The sequence below is a fragment of the Carex rostrata genome, chromosome 8 (assembly GCF_964058835.1).
Source record: "Carex rostrata chromosome 8, lpCarRost1.2, whole genome shotgun sequence".
NCBI classification, from domain to species: domain Eukaryota; kingdom Viridiplantae; phylum Streptophyta; class Magnoliopsida; order Poales; family Cyperaceae; genus Carex; species Carex rostrata.
The window spans coordinates 2,577,122-2,593,748 of NC_135925.1; the positions used below are offsets into that span (position 1 = coordinate 2,577,122).

At 35.0% G+C, this 16,627-nt stretch overlaps 4 protein-coding genes across 5 annotated transcripts; all 4 read left to right on the plus strand.

Moving 5' to 3' along the window:
- The first annotated feature begins 282 nt into the window (after positions 1–282).
- On the plus strand, positions 283–3,431 carry LOC144558814 (HXXXD-type acyl-transferase family protein). Its single transcript, XM_078307692.1, has 2 exons — positions 283–799; positions 2,731–3,431. Exons 1-2 carry the CDS (start codon positions 347–349, stop codon positions 3,379–3,381), a joined length of 1,104 nt encoding a protein of 367 aa, XP_078163818.1. The 5' UTR covers positions 283–346; the 3' UTR covers positions 3,382–3,431.
- A 6,236-nt stretch (positions 3,432–9,667) lies between these two features.
- Positions 9,668–10,746, plus strand: LOC144558688 (blue copper protein-like). The gene is made up of 2 exons (XM_078307533.1): positions 9,668–9,898; positions 10,100–10,746. Exons 1-2 carry the CDS (start codon positions 9,739–9,741, stop codon positions 10,537–10,539), a joined length of 600 nt encoding a protein of 199 aa, XP_078163659.1. The 5' UTR covers positions 9,668–9,738; the 3' UTR covers positions 10,540–10,746.
- A 1,884-nt stretch (positions 10,747–12,630) lies between these two features.
- Positions 12,631–13,696, plus strand: LOC144557817 (stellacyanin-like). The gene is made up of 2 exons (XM_078306423.1): positions 12,631–12,887; positions 13,152–13,696. The coding sequence occupies exons 1-2, from the start codon at positions 12,725–12,727 to the stop codon at positions 13,568–13,570; spliced, it is 582 nt and encodes a 193-aa protein (XP_078162549.1). The 5' UTR covers positions 12,631–12,724; the 3' UTR covers positions 13,571–13,696.
- A 1,111-nt stretch (positions 13,697–14,807) lies between these two features.
- Positions 14,808–15,797, plus strand: LOC144557818 (uncharacterized). Of its 2 annotated transcripts, none has more exons than XM_078306425.1 (2): positions 14,808–15,355; positions 15,407–15,797. In XM_078306425.1, exons 1-2 carry the CDS (start codon positions 15,076–15,078, stop codon positions 15,637–15,639), a joined length of 513 nt encoding a protein of 170 aa, XP_078162551.1. In that variant the 5' UTR covers positions 14,808–15,075; the 3' UTR covers positions 15,640–15,797. The 2 variants fall into 2 exon arrangements, with proteins under 2 accessions (XP_078162551.1, XP_078162552.1); XM_078306426.1 differs by having other exon boundaries at positions 15,443–15,797.
- Positions 15,798–16,627: the final 830 nt, after the last annotated feature.

A 16,627-nucleotide genomic window follows, 5' to 3' on the forward strand; every position in this document is an offset into this window, starting at 1 on the left:
AAATTTATATTCACACTTAATTCTGTATATGTTTATTACTAAACCTTTTTTATTATCATAGAAATTAAAAGTTTGAAACACACTTTACAAAATTAAAACTTCGGAAACCTTGTAAACATTCTAGAGGAGCTATTGTAGAGAACACGGACCTTGTCTGGGCCACACTGACAATTTCTTTCTACAGCTCAGCAATCAATTTTTAATGAATTACTTGCCAATTTCAAGCAATTCAGGTTTCATCTACGAAATACCATATAAAGGAAACTATGCTCACAGAGGTTACATAAATTCTCCTATCACCTCAATTCGCAACAACAAAACATAATCTAACTAGAGTTATAATTCCATGGCCAGCTCCAAGCAGCTCCACATTGATGCCATTCAATCAATCATACCAAGCAAGATCATATCCCCTGGCAAGTCGCGCCGCGTCAACCTGACGAATACGACTCTAACACAAAAGCTCCTACAAAGCCGGTTGCGCATGGTGTTTTACTACAACAAAAGCAGCGAAGAGGAGTCGGCATGGACAGCAGCAGCCTGGGTGAAGGAATCGATGAGCGTGGCATTGGCCGATTGGCCTGAACTGGCCGGGAGGCTGAGGAAGGACAGGGAAGGAGAGGGATGCTGGGAGATAAAGATAAATGATGCCGGATTACGGTTGGTTCAGGCGTCGATAGAGATGCAATTGGATGAGTTCATCGCTGCGGAGGATCGGACCGACAAGGAAGCGGCGCTTGCAGATTGGAGGGATGTTGACATGAAGAATCCTGATTTCTGTGCGCTTTGCTACATTCAGGTATTAGTTTGTTTTCATAATTTCATAATTTTTTTTTTCTGATAAATCTCTGGTATAGTGAGGAAATATTTTGGATGACTTTAGTGTGATGTCATTATCTGATAACTACTGAAGAGGTTGGTTCGGTTTAAACTTGCAAAATAATTTTTTGAGACCGCTATTACAAATTTTATGCTCATCTTGTAATCCGATAACGTAAAAAGGATGAAATAAATTAAAACGGTTGATTAATCCGTTGATTAATCAGGAATGACAACAGGCCGAGCCCACGAGTATTTTACTAAGTTCATGTCCGACCTGCTCATTAAAAACTGATGGTCCACTTGCTCAGCCCAATCTAATGGGTCTGACCCATCCATATTCAACCGCATCAAATGAACCGTATAAGAAACAAAACAATTCATAATGTGATTTATCTAATGGAAAAAAAAAATCATATTTTAATAACAAATAACAATGTAATTTTGCTACTGGAGCAACAAAATAATTTATAGTTTAATAGCAAATAAAGGAGGCTAGTTTGCTTATTTTTTTTAACATAAAGGCTCATGGGCTTCGACATAAGCCCAGACTCAATCCGGCCCGTCTCTAGGCCCTCCCTTACCTAACCCATCAAAGTGTCAGGTCGACCAGATAAGGGCGGGCCGAGTGGGTAAGACCGGGCGCCGGGACAATTGGACTATTTTGCCATCCCTATTGATTATACATTAAATAAGAAGAAAGAGAATAAATTGCTTGCAAAATTTAAAATTTTCTTAGACATAAGTGTAATTAATTATAGATCTAAATGATGAGGGAGAGTCCCTATACTCTGAGGTGCATTTGAATGCAATTATGAGAATAACAAGAATAGCGCTAATATGAGTTAGGGTTATTTCATCGTTTGGATGAGTTAGCAAGGACAAAGCTAATTCAGGAAGAAAATTTATTCTTAGAGTGATTCAAACGTAAAAATAGTAAAGAAAAATAGTTGCTAACTCAAGAACAGTGCTAACACCATACTATTCTTGATGATCCAAACACATCTTGAGAAAACTGAAGATTTTAGTTTATCTAGAGCAGAACCATATTTATTCCGGTGCTTATTCGGAATGCACCGGGTAATATATATTATTGTTGCTTTGAGATTTGTGCAGAAAGTATTTGCACGGTTCAGAATTTTTTACAGATCAACTTAAAATTTGAGATATCTCAATGATGGAGGGGTCAGGGGTTGTTGGCTAATTAAATGGTTTGCTAAAATTTAAGTGAACAACTTGACGGACAGAATACAGTTGATAATTTTTTTTTTCTGTTTATAACCATATCCTTATCTGTACGTAGGGTAACAGATGTTAGGTTTTTTTTTTCTTTTTTGTTGTTGTTGATAATCTGTACTACACATTACTAACTTTTTTTTTTTTTTGTAAAATTCTATGGATAGTATAAAATTGACCTCCATTCATAGCAAGAAAATTTTATATGATTAACCTTCATTTATGATTGTCTCGACTTTTAACCCTGATTTCAGTATTAATTGTACGTGTTTTTCTATAATGGATTTTTTTTCTTTTGCCAGCAATATTTTACAACATACAGTACTGGTTGAGATGAAAGATAAATTGTTATATCTATTTATCAAAAGGAGAAAAACCATTATATATTTGATTAGCTAGGCGAGTCTTGGTTGTGTTCCCTTTTTCATTTTGTTTTATTTTTCCAGGATTATACTGGCACTGGCATAAATCAGAACGGTGTTCAAATCTCTCCATAATCCATAATTCCATATCCTAGCAAATCAATCTTCAGAGGTCATTGTTAATATAAGTGACCATATGTATCAAATAATTTTCAAAAAATAAGAATAATAATAATACATAACATAGTGCATTAGTGTTTGTAAGTGTTACAAATTTAGTTCAATTAGTTCATATATATAATTTGCTTTGTAGGTAACACAATTTGAGGGCAATGGATATGCTGTTGGATTTTCATTAAGCTTACTATTGAATGATCCTCTGTTCCTCGTTCGATTTCTCAAGTCATGGACCGAGATTCACATGCAAATGTTAGCTGATGGCCGCCTCTCGAAAAGCCCGATGTTTCATCTCAACTATTTCCAGAGCCCGTCCCATCCGAAACACCTCAGGTCCACCCCTATTGATTCATTCTCTTCTACTGAGGCTACCACCACTGTCTTGTTCAAAGCACCAAGAATGAAAAATGATAGCATAAACAATTACAAAAAACTTGCTTCTGCGTGCATTGACGAAGCGTTAAAAAGCCCCGGAGCGAAGGGTGTGTCAAAATTCACACTTCTTGTAAACAAATCCGACGGTTTGGAGATTGAATCGTGCGACATTGGCTCTGATCTTAAGATGGAAGAAAGCAACGGGGATGCGAATGGTGCGGTGAAATTGGCACGGTGGGAAGAGCTTGGCCTGGAAAATTTTACTTTGATGAAAGGAAACAAACCAGTTCTTATGTCATACCGTTTAGTTTCATCAAAAGTTGATGAAGCATTAGTTGCAGTGATGCAATCAATCAATCAGGACAACACTGGCATGGAGATGTTCATAGGTGCAGCAATTCCCAAGTTCTAGGCATTTGTATTATTGTAGGGGTGAAAACGGAGCGGATAATATTTCGAAAATTAGATATATATATATATATATACGATATCTGAATAGCTATATGAATATAGATATAACTTTAAGTTTTAATTATCCATATCCGAATAGTAGATATATACATTATATGATTTAATATATATTATGAAAAAATTAATGTTATATATTCACAATTTATAATTAGATAAATATTATGAATTTTGATATTTTTAATAAGTATTGGATCAAATTTGAATATGTATTCGTCTAATATCTAATCCGTATTTGTATCTGAAAAAAAAAATATACAGATATGATTTTATCACTATCTGCTTTGTATCCGATTCGTTTTCACCCCTAATTACTTGAGTATGCTAATTTTTTTTTTATCATTGTATTATAGTTAAAATCCAAAATAAATGGGAAGAAAGAATATTTTGTCAGCTGTTGGTTTGTTATATGTATTTGTATTGAAATTTTACGAAGTTCTAAAGTTTGTTGTTTTTGTCTTTCCTTTTTTATTTTGTATCTATGTTTTCTTTGTTATTGTCTTATCACCTTCCTCACAAATCTGCCTTATTTTGGTTATTTTTTTCCTCTACATTCTCGATCCTCCACGTGATGTTCTTTCTCTCTCTTCTCTTCTTTGAAGAGAGAGAGAAAATGAATAGCAGTAGATTGGGATCCTTCTATTTCTACATTCTCTACCTCTATCAACCAAGACACAAATAGAAATATGAACACAAGACAGAGGACCATTGGATTTCAACTAGTCGGATCGTCAAATGATAACAAAACCTATCCGATATATACATTAGTGACAAAAAAATATCAGACGGCCGAGCAGGTTCGGAACTAGAAATTAAAATTGGACGCACTGAGTGAATAAATTAATGTGATGTAATTTTATTTCATAAAAGGACTAACAAGTGTAACTATTATAAAAATTATAAAATATAAAGGACAAAAATGTTAATTTTTAATTCGAGCTCCAAAATATGAAAATAAATATGCTATTATTCCAAAGATATAACAGACCTGTTATTTCTATCCAACCGTACGTTTAAAGTTTTTCATGCGCAAATGTAAAAAAAGAAAGGAAGTTGTTCATGCGTGATCTCCACAAAATATGACGTGCAAGTATGCGTTACAGCGGTATGACATACTATTAGTTAAAATTGATCCTATTTGCAGTTTGATGGATATTTTCTTTGATTTTACAATTTGTACTAAAACTAATTAGTGGTAAAATTTATTATGCCTTTAATTTTCTTTTTATCTTTTGAAACATTAAATTAGTGTTAATGACAACGCCTACGCATTTCGGGGGTCAAAGAAAGCTATATATTTCAAGAAGTATAATTATCGTTGAATGTCAGAACAAATTACTAGTAAAATACTACTGAAACGATTCATATATAAGCAGTAGAATTCGACGGATATAATGTATAGTACCATGTTGTTTCAAAATTATATGACATACGAAATGCATAGGCATTATCATTGGTACTTCTTGAAAGGGTTGTTTGCGCAAGGGCCGAGTCGCTCGAGGCAGCAAGGGTTGTTTGCGAGAAGGGCGGCGCAGATTCGGCTGTTCCCTCCGACCTAGATTGAGGGTGGTAGCACACAACGGGGATAAATGGCGAAGTAACAAGGAATGTGAGGCGAGGAATGCGAGGCGAGGTGGCAAGGAATGTGAGGCAGCGAGAGGCAGGAGATGACCGGTCATGATACTGGTAAATTAGGTGGCAGCGGAGGCTCTGAGATGAGGCAGGTTATGTTAAGATTCTGGTAGCTAGATTAGGATTGTAAATAGTTTAATATCAATAAGTATTAATTTGTAGGACCAATAAAATGTAAATATATATTTTATCAATAAAAAATCATAAGATGACAATTGCCTTATTACTCTAAAAAAAACACTAATTTAATGTTACAAAAGATAAAAAGTTAAAGACATAAATTTACAAAATTACCACTTAGATGTGGGTTAGGAATACAACCAACAGCTAGAACAAAATTTGGATTACAAATATCCATATACATCACATGTAAAGATCAGAACAAAATAATAAAACTTTCATTCTTCATTTCTTTCTCTAAATCTCATTAAAAGTAGTACATTTCAAATTATATGACATGGCCATTCTTTGTCCGAAAGAGAGATGATTGCTATTAGTATTAGGTGATATCTCATTTTTCAAGCAACAGAGAACTCTGTCGAATATTAATTTACAAGGTTAGATCACCTACAATGTGCACCCTCTACCTAACAGAACCCAATCTCTACATCTAAAATCTTACATTAATGTTCCGACAGGATTTCCAAAAAAAAAAAAAAGCTTCTAGAAATATAAAAATATATTATCCAAAAAGAATGAAATACTTTTTGGATGCATATTTGGGCAGAGGTAAATTAAGGGACTGAATATTCAATTTTCACAATTTGCACATTCAGATCACACAGTTTGGAAAATTGAAAGGACTAAATCATTTTAAATCCTAATATAATTGCACTACCACATAGCAACACAGGACAATCCAAAAATTAAATTAAGACCATCTAACTAAAACGAAAGGTATCTTTATTTTTGCTATCATTTTTTTACAAAAGTTACATAAACTTATATTTTAAGCTTAAAAAATTGACAAAGATAAAATTATGGATACTGATAACAATCTCTGCAAAAAACTCCGCACAAACTGTCAAACAAATCATGGGAAGACCGTTCAGTCATTAATAAGCATTTCATAAACTGTTAGTATTTAACTTGAAGCATCAAAGTATTTACCTTGAATTTGCAAAATATTAATACCTATGCAATGATATCTATTTATGAAAGAATAAATCAATCCATTAATTCTCCCCGCACAAAATTTCTTTTTTTTTTTGGATTGTCCCCGCACAACTGGGGACCACTTAACAAATTTTCGGCCAAAGCTTGATCACATGGTTACAAAGTGATAAAGACATAACTTCTATATAAACAAACATTATATTGGATTTTGAGGAGTATATGTTATGTGGATCACATGGGATTGCATGTGTACAAAAGGCAATATGTATATACACAACAAGAATGAGACACTTTTCGCGAGGATAAAAAAATGACTTTTTGCGACGTACTACTCTCATTGTTCAGTTTTTTCTTTTTGCGACGGACGGCCGTCGTAAATGCGTTTTTTCCCTCGCAAAAAGTGTCTATTTTGTTGTAGTGATATGTTGCATGAATTGAAATCTGTTATAGTTTTATATGAATTCATATATAATAATGGACCCAACGAAAGTTTAATGTATATTTTTCATATAAATAATTTAAACCATATAACATTATTTTTTTTTAATAATTGGTTGTTATCAATTTTTATCAACTTTAAATTACAATTTTCAGTAAAATATATGTATGTCAAAAACAACGATAAATACTTCTCAAGCATAATGATAAATATTTTATGTTACATGGATAAATATTTTATGTTACATGAATAAATACTTCTCAGACATAATTGTAATTTTCAGTAAAACATATGTACGTCAAAAACAATGATAAATACTTCTCAGATATAATGATAAATACTTGTCAAAACAATAATAAATACTTTATTGAACTTGTCAATAAGTAATGTTTAATCAAATCAAAGTATTATCATGTCCGTGACAATGATAAATACTTGTCAGAACAATGGTAAATACTTTTTTGAACATCAATAAATAGATAAATAATTATTAGTGGGGATTGTTATTAAATGACATTATAATTAATGCGGAGATTGTTATTAGAGGACAGTATAATTAATGCGATAATTGTTATTAAAAGGACAGTAATGCGGGGATTGTTATTAAAGGACAGTAATTAATGCGGGGATAAATGAAAATTCTTAGCGGAATTAATGGGAGAAAAAAAAGATAGTTAATGAATTTAATTTGGAGAGAGAGAGTGTGGGGATAAATGAGGGAACAGGGGTGAGAGGAATGATATAATTATTCTAAAATTATACCTTAAATAAGATTTCACTCTATAATTTTTTTTTTGCTCTGTACTTGAATTTAACTACTGAAAGATATTGAAAATAAAGAAACAAAAGAAAACAATAACTCTAGGGGTGTAAACGAGCTGGGCCTTAGCTCGGCTTGTTTATTTTGGCCCGAGCCTGGACCGAGCGAGTTGGACCTAGGTCATCCGAGCCAAAAACCTCTGGCTCGCTCGTGACAAGCCAGCCGAGTTAGCTCGCGAGCTGACGAGCTGGCTTGCTAAGCTTTATTGGGCTGCTATTATACAAATTCAAAAATATAAAAATAAGAAAGCTCATTCAAAAAATTTAAGAAATCGTTCAGCAGGCACATCTTCAAGCAACTGAAGCCCATATCCTTTCTTCTCAGACCAAAAAATACATCAATTTTGTATAATTGCGCCTTTGAAAATGGAACTGGACTTAAAATTATACAGGGCTAAACCCTAAATCCACTGTAGCTTAACGAGCCGAGCTGGTCCGGTCCAAGCTGACCCCTGACTTAGCTCGTTTATTTTGACCCGAGCCTGAGCCGAGCTGGCTCATTAACAGCTCGGTCCACTATCGAGCGAGTTGTTAGCGAGCGAGCTAAGCCATGAGCCGCGAACTTTTTTGACAGCCCTAAATAACTCTACATAACAATATAACATCCGAACTCAAAGAGGATCCGTATTCTCCGAGAGGTACCATGAGGGGATGTGAATTCACTCAATTAAGTACTTGGTTATTGCTCTCTCAACAAAGTTTTTGATAACTTTTTGCTCACGGCTTGTATTTTTGTGCTACACGGAGGGTCACACGGCCACAGTACAAAGTCTCTATACAGAAAATCCTTAAAGCAGGTTAAGGTTATCTTATCTTTTATTGACAACCTATTAAAATGACTGGATGATTATCCTAACCACAAATTGAAGACAATGCTGCTCAAAGAGTCTACACTTCTGCTCCGAACATCTATTTACAAATGGAGTAGTTAGAATGTTAGATGCACAAATGATTGTTAGCATCACTGCCGCTCTAATTTCAATTTTTTTTAGAAATTAGAAAGATTAAATTATCAAAATAAAGATGATTTTTTTTTCCGATGTAGTTGTGACCGAACTAATGATTCAGTCTTGTTGGGATATTCTGTTTTATTATGTTTTGGCAATAGGCTGGCATCTGTTTTGTTCCACTGTAAAAGATTTGGCAAACTTTAGTGCGGGTTCTAAAATAATATTATTTGTTGGCTATAATCTATATTATAGAAACATCACATGTTTCTATTGGAATCGAATCGTCTGTCTCTTTGGGGGCAGAAAATTTCTGCTCCCAGAGTCACTGCGGGGTGGGCTCTCATTTAAAAAAAGTAACAGTAATTAAATTCTTTAACAGTATCCGGTTTCATCCCGCAGTGACTCTGGGGCAGAAATTTCCTGCACCCCAAGGAGCAGGAGATTTGAATCCGTTTCTATTGCGTTGGCAAATATAGATAGTTAAGCCTGCTGCTTAGAAAAATATATAGAAGCATTGCTCGCGTTTATTTTATTTTATTTTTGACATAAAGAAGTATTAATCCTATCCGGAACACCTCTTCTAATTGGATTGGACGGCGATTTGATGGATATTGAATTAAATTCGATTCGATGTCCGATCAGAGTAGTCCAATTTCACATTAGAATACGTGCACACTTGATAACCCAAATCTTAAAGTTATCCGCACGAATCTTGATGTGAATCAGACGGCTCCCGATTCCTACCTAATTAATTAGCTGTATCATCACCCAGAAATATCAAAAAATAAAAATTAATTTTCCATGACCTCCAGTACTGCTGATGATTTTTTGTGATTCAAACTCCAGAATAAATTTGTTGGTCCTGCTCTGTCAATGTTTCTTTCTGACATCTCCTAAAATTAATGGCTCTTCTTGAAATGCTTACAATCAGAGAAATTGACATTGCATAATTTGACAGGGACAGGAGGAGTACAAACTAAGGTAGGCTGTATGTCGCGTTGACATGGCAAAATATACCTGTAGTTGGTGGCACAAAAAGGAAGCAAATTAACTGTAAAGTTGAACTCTTATTTTCAAAGAAAGTATATATTAGGTGCACCAAATTAAGTGAGAGCAAGTATGTCTTGACCAATAAGAAACCACCAACAACAACTGAATCCAAGACAAATCATGAGGTTAGTTATCAATCGACCCTACTCTCTCTCTCTACCCTGTCCTTTCCAATTAAATCTCTACCTATATAACACATTTCATCTGTGAAGTGTTATCCTCAAGAGAAGTAACACCTTCTGTTTTTTAGCAAGAGCTAGATTAATTATTAGGAATTATTTAAGGGGGCAGTGCAATGGCTTCTGTTGTTGCTCTTTTGGTTATTGCTACTGCTTTAGTTGCCGCTCCGGTGTACGGCAAGGATTATGTAGTCGGTGAATCGCAAGGATGGACGAGCAGTGTGGATTATACGACGTGGGCTAAGGACAAGACCTTCGTTGTTGGCGATACACTCAGTATGTCTTCTTCCGTTCTGTTTTTCAATTTGAATTTCATATAGTCATTCAATTATTTGGTTTTAGAGGGCATAATCATTGATTAGTGTGCTTGATTCCAACTGAACAACTCCCTAATTATAAAAACAATGTACATTTCTGTAATGAAATTATTTTACTTACTAGCTGGCTTATGAAATTTTGTACATTTGTTCCAACCAGCATTCCAGTATGGCAGCTTCCACAGCGTTGATGAGGTCGGCGAATCGGACTACAGCTCCTGCTCTTCCTCCAACTTAATCCAGTCATACAGTGACCAGAACACAAAGATCACCCTTTCCAAGGCCGGTACCCGTTACTTCATCTGCGGGTCAACCGGCCACTGCTCTGCCGGCATGAAGCTAGCCGTCCCCGTCTCTGCTGCTTCTTCCGCCACGCCAACTACACCTGCAACCACACCCGCTACACCATCTGATAATACCCCATCCACCACACCTAAGACATCGACTCCGTCTGGAAGCCCGGCAACTGAGGCAGCCCCACCAAAGGCAACCACAACCTCCAAATCCACCACCAATACAAATGGGGCCATGGAGAGTGGGCCTATCAAGGGCTTGTTGGTTGGCGTACTGGCTACACTTGGGCTTGCTTTCATGGGCTGAGACAGGCTAGGTGAGAGGCAGTGCTTGCTTTGGTTGTTTTGGGCTTATTTATGGGCTTTCTGTTTATTATGAGCTTTTTTGTTGGAGGTTATTGATTGTTGATTTATCCTGTTTGGTTGTACTTGTTCACTTGTTCTACTATTTATTTTTCATATTGTTACGAGTAGCTTATATTATCAGTAAAATTATATTTCTTCAGTTAATAAATCTTTCTAATTTTATTTTTCCATTTTAATGTTTTAATAACAGAAATAAGGGCAGAGATAACCTACTTGGCAACATAATAAAGTTTGGCAATTATTGTGAATAGAAATACTAATGTACACTTAGGAATGAAGGAAACGAGACTTTTAACCTTCCTGTATTCCTTTCAGGTTTAATTTAAGTTGAAAATGCATGTTTTAGAGAAAATTAGATTGACGGTATGTAATTTAAGTTCAAAAGTAAGTTCTTAGGAAAATAATCAAATAAAAATAGCAACTAAAATAATTCAAAAGAGTGTGAAACCACAAGACGTCAATATAATACTAAACCATACGAAATAAATTGCTTTATATTGTTGTAGAAGCAGGTTCTAAATAACACGTTATAGTGGTGCTATAGTGTTGCTATATTTTCAAACCACAAAAGCTATGACGCTATCGGCACCACGCTATAATGGCACAATATGACAATAGTGTTATTTTTTCGACCATTCCGCTATAATGTGATAAACGCTATTTAAACCTTTGAGTAGAAGTATAATATGAAATGCATACAAATATTCATATTATCTAATTTGTTTTTTCTAGATTAAGGTTAAAATCTTGTATGTGCATGTATCTGGACCAGATATCCACTTGATAAAACAATTTCGCAAACTTTTTTTACCGCATATCCACTTGACAATTACCTAATGTTTAGTAGGTTATTAATTACTATGTCAGCCCCAAAAAGAATTAGTGTTGATGATTAATTCTATCAGAACTATTTTTTTTTTTAAATTCGTACATATGATTTATAATAAAATTTGTATTATAAATTTAAACCAGAGACACAAAAATAACTCTAAGCAAATATCAAATCAAATTTAATCTGATGTCTATCAAAACAATTACTTGTACTTTCTTTCTTTGAGTACAAGCAAATACAACCCTAAAACTAAAGCTCCAACTCAAGTCCTTGTTGAGATTTGGCACCGAATCACTACCATCAGATTCTAGTCTTGGTGGGTTAACACAATTACCTAAATTGGGGCTAATTTAGTGAATAACGCAAATACTTGCAATTGGGGCTAATTATTTAGCGAATAACACAAATACTTGAAATTGGGGATAATTTAATTAGCGCATAACACAAATACTTGAAATTCGGGCTAATTTTTCGAATATACAGCAATGATTATCAAATGCAATTCTTTATTAGCTTGATCATAGTGAAAAATGGATTATTTGGGTTCGGTTCGGCGATGTCAAAAATTCGTGATTCGGGAATAATTCGGATATTATTCGGGAATGATTCAAAATTATCAAGATCAGAGATCTCAGTCCTGCAAAAGAACCAAAAAAAAAGTTATGAGAAAAATTCGAAAAAAAGTTTGTAAAATTCGAGAATAATTCGTAAAATTTGTGAATTATTTGGATTTAATTCAGTCAACCGAATAATTTGATGTTCGGTTCGGCATCACCAAAAAATAAATTATTGGAGTTTAATTTGCGAATAATTCGCAATCTTGTGACTATGAGCTTGATAATATGAAGTGTGTACGTGTCATCCCACCAAATTGTTTACATTAACAAATACATGATTAACCAAAAATAAATTTCATCCATATATAATCTGAAATGACGTCATTTCTGGGGCTAATTAGCAATCACAAATTATTTTTAAATCACTTAAAAAGTTGTACTGAATACTGATGCAAGCAATACCCAACTGCTGTTCAGTTCTGGAGTTGAATCTACTTCCTACCCAGTGACACAAACTAAAAAAAAAAGGCAACCCAACAAACCCCAACAAACTTTTTTTGGCAAAGTCTTATCAATTTTTGCCAAACAGTAACAAAATTGAACAAAAGTTCCATCCAAATCAAAATTCCCACATTTTAGCATGGTTAGGTTAACTAATGTTCAACAATACAATACAACCCCATTTAAATCCTTTAGACACCTCTTGTGTTTGTTTGATAGCATATTCATAATTCCCCATGATGAGGAACTTGCTAGTTCTTTCTGCAGTGGTTGTCATGGGTATCGTCCTCACGGGAGAAGCGAGCGTATATACAGTCGGCAACAGTGCTGGTTGGGACATCAGCGCAGACTTCCCCTCGTGGGTTAGTAACAAAACATTCTACGTCGGCGATGTTTTAGGTATCTATTTTTTTTTTTTTTATCATAATTTCAATCATGGTACATAGCTGTTTTTCTTTTTTACTTTGGACAATTGGAAATGTAGATTTGCTGGTATGTTCTAACTTGTAAAAGATTGTTTTGAACTATGTTCTGCACTACTTAAAAATTAAATGTTATATATTAACTGTCTTTTTTGAGTTTTTATTTTGTTTACACATTATTAGTTATATATATACTATATATGCAATAACTGACACCTTTCAAAAAAAATATGTGTGACAGTTTTCCAGTACAACAAATATCACGCAATAAATGAGGTCGACAAATTAGGCTATGACAACTGCAGCACCAGCAACGCACTCCTGACAGCAAGCACCGGCAACACGACTGTTCCATTAACCGCTCCCGGAGACAGGTACTTCATTTGCAACGTGTTGACGCACTGCTTAGGCGGCATGAAGCTTGCAATAAATGTACAAAGAAACAGCACAATCTCCCCTATCGGAGCTCCGGTCGGCGCACCTGGTTCATCTAAGTTCGACCCGCAATCTGCTTCAAGCCCGGGTACAAGCAGCGACGGCGACCTGAGCAACCTGCCTAATTTTTTTAGTGGGTCAAATCAATTAGAAAAGGGATGTGGGGTGTTATCTTGGTTGTGCACTTTGGGGACACTTTTGATGGTATTGGCTGTAAGGTTATAATTACAAAGCGTGATTGTAATTAATTAGAGTGATTGATTCATGTTTTCTTGCACATGCATATTGATATGAGGATCTGGGCTCCCCACACAATTATAAAAGATTCTATAATTGCATTATGTTTACTGGATCTGTGAAACAGGCTCAACTTGTACCATTCTTACATCTTTCTTTGTAGTATTGTACAAGAAATAATAAATACACTGCTTTCTTATTTCCTATATATTTGTTTTGTACTTGACTACTCAATCTGTTTTGAGTAGATTTTATTTTCTCTTTTATGTAGTTACATATCCAATGTAACAGAACAATCTTATTTCAATCAAATACGGGCTAGATCCCTATTTTTCATCAAAAAGAAATAATAAATACAATGTTTTAGGAATTAGGAAAAAAAACATAAAATAGGAGAGATTAATTATAGATAAAGAAACAAGAACTGTCTAAAATGGATGGGCCAATTTCAGCCCAATAACTATTCACTATATGGATAACGGGCTACTCTTCAGAAAAACAAAATTCACTTCTTTTCTTTTTCAGATTTTGTTTATTGGTTTATCATTTATACCAGCAACCAATTCTTTATAAACTAAAAACAAAAAATTAGAGCAAGCACCCCTTGTTAATTAATCGTTCAAATAAATTCCAGTTCGCATTGCCTTTTAATTGTGCAGCCAGTTTTATAGACATACAGTATAATAATCGATAGGATGATAGGTGATTATTATCACAACAATAAGGTAGGCACTTTCTGCGAGAGAAAAAACGCTTTTATGATGATACTCCGTTGCGAATAAAAAAAACATATTTATAACGGTACTCCGTCGCGAAAAGTGTCAGTCTTTTATAGTGTATTTCTCTCTTGCCAAACCAGCCACCCACTAAAAGAATAATAATATAAAAAAAAAAACAGTATGATAAAATAATTTTCCAATGCTTTGTTATATCAGACCAAACATAATGGGGTTTCATGTTGGCTTTTTAGTTATTTATTCATATTTCGAGCTTTAGTACCAACCAAAATCATTTTTCATTAATCGAGTTTGAACATGCTTCAAATCAAGGATTTGGAAATTATAAGAAGAATTTCAGTTAGATGACAATTGATTGTAATTAGAGACTTAACCAATAAATAATTAAATACAGGGCATATCGATCGGTTTGCATATAAATAAATAAATGTATATATTGTTGATGTTCTTAATTATTAAAAAATTACTTGTGCAAAACTAGCTGATGTAGAAAACAAGATATCTTTATTAATTCAATGACAAAATAACCATGAATGGTAATACAAAATATTGACTAAAATATGTGATCTCTACAAAACAACAGACGCATTCAAAAATAGTCACAAAGAACAAATTGACCAACAAAAGGCAAATAACAGTAAAACGTAGGCATCATTAAATAAACAGCACGCATGCATGCATATACCAAAAGATCGATCTGCTATAATCTAAGCAAGCACTACCATTCCACCAACCAACAGACCAACCAACCCGAACATGGATCCACTGACACGTGTCCCAAATCCATCGACTGTGGTTGATGCACTGGGCTCCTCTACAGGCGTCAGAGCTACTGGACTGGGAGAGCTCAGTGGAGCTTTAGCCTCTACTGGTGCAGGTGACTTGACAGCTGGCAGTGGGGACACTGATGGGGTAGGAGAAACACTGGGAACAGCAACTGGTGGTGGCGTGGCGGGTGGTGGTGTGGCCGGTGGTGGTATGGCAGGAGGTGGTGTGGCAGGTGGTGGTGCCATGACTGGTGGAGGTGTAGCTGGTGGTGGGTTTACTGGAGGAGGCGTGGCAACTGGGGGAGGTGTAGCGACTGGAGGAGGCGTGGCGACTGGGGGAGGCGTGACAACTGGAGGAGGCGTGGCGACTGGTGGTGGTGTGGCGACTGGAGGAGGTGTTACAACTGGAGGTGGTGTGGCGACTGGAGGAGGTGTGACGACTGGAGGTGGTGTTGCAACTGGAGGAGGTGTGACGGCAGGAGGCGGTGTGGTTGCTGGTGGAGGCGTAGTAACTGGAGGGGCATTGGCCGGAGGGGTTGTTGGAGGTGATTGAGCAATGGAAATAGAAACAAAGGAGAGAAAGATGGAAAAAGTTAGTACGAGTTGGAAACGGGGATGCATTTTTGTGTGTGTTCTCATTCTCTCTTTGTTTTGTGTTTTGTGATGTAGAGAAAGAGAGAAGAAGAGAGAAAATATTGAGATTGGTTTTTGGAGGTGAGGTGTGAGGTCAATGATAATATGATATATATATATACGAAATGAAAAGGTGATGGGGGTATTGTTTAATTAGTTTCTTTTCAAAATATTAAAAAGCAATGCTGTTGGTTAATTAGTTAAGTGACATCTTGGCTGATCATTTGATCGACGGCTGTGATCATTTTAAAAAGCAATGTCTTCTTCGCCTAACAAAGCTCTGTTTTTTGGAGGGGTATTTCCAACGAAAATTTGATCAAATTCGGTATACAACTAAAAAGGTTTCTAATTTTAAAGCAGATTGAACAATTTTGACCAGATATGGAACCGAATTTGAACGGTCGAGGTTTTTGCTCCCCTGTTTTTTTGGTTCAAACCGTCCGATATAAAGTGAATAAATTACACAAAATGAACCATGAATTTATTCCGTTTGTTTTAGGTTGATAAAGGTCTCAAATGATACGACTTTAATCACTTTCAACCAAAAAAAACAGGGTATTGGAATAGGATTTATCTTTATAAGCTTATCCATTTCATATATAATATATTATTTATTTAGTTCTTTTTTTTTTGGAGAAATGGGTCTCATTTTTTATATAGTGCATCTAAATTTAAGAGAGTTCTTTCAATTCTCAAATTAAAACTTTTGTAATTAGAAAAATTACATACATTTTCTATGATTCAGGTTCTACATGAACCAAATAATTATGAGTAGAACAAGGGTGTTCTTAGGTTAATCAAGTTATTATGTTAATTCAATTTTAAAATTTATTGGATTGGCTTCAATAACGAATCTGAATTGTTGAAATCTATATATCTTACGAGTGATGTGTCTACATACAAAAATT

Coding starts and splice junctions, on each gene's coding strand:
- LOC144558814 (XM_078307692.1), top strand. CDS start 347: ATGGCCAGCTCCAAGCAGCTCCACATTGATGCCATTCAATCAATCATA. Junction 800..2,730: donor GTGCGCTTTGCTACATTCAG/GTATTAGTTTGT, acceptor TTTGCTTTGTAG/GTAACACAATTTGAGGGCAA.
- LOC144558688 (XM_078307533.1), top strand. CDS start 9,739: ATGGCTTCTGTTGTTGCTCTTTTGGTTATTGCTACTGCTTTAGTTGCC. Junction 9,899..10,099: donor CGTTGTTGGCGATACACTCA/GTATGTCTTCTT, acceptor TGTTCCAACCAG/CATTCCAGTATGGCAGCTTC.
- LOC144557817 (XM_078306423.1), top strand. CDS start 12,725: ATGATGAGGAACTTGCTAGTTCTTTCTGCAGTGGTTGTCATGGGTATC. Junction 12,888..13,151: donor CTACGTCGGCGATGTTTTAG/GTATCTATTTTT, acceptor TATGTGTGACAG/TTTTCCAGTACAACAAATAT.
- LOC144557818 (XM_078306425.1), top strand. CDS start 15,076: ATGGATCCACTGACACGTGTCCCAAATCCATCGACTGTGGTTGATGCA. Junction 15,356..15,406: donor TGGTGGAGGTGTAGCTGGTG/GTGGGTTTACTG, acceptor TAGCGACTGGAG/GAGGCGTGGCGACTGGGGGA.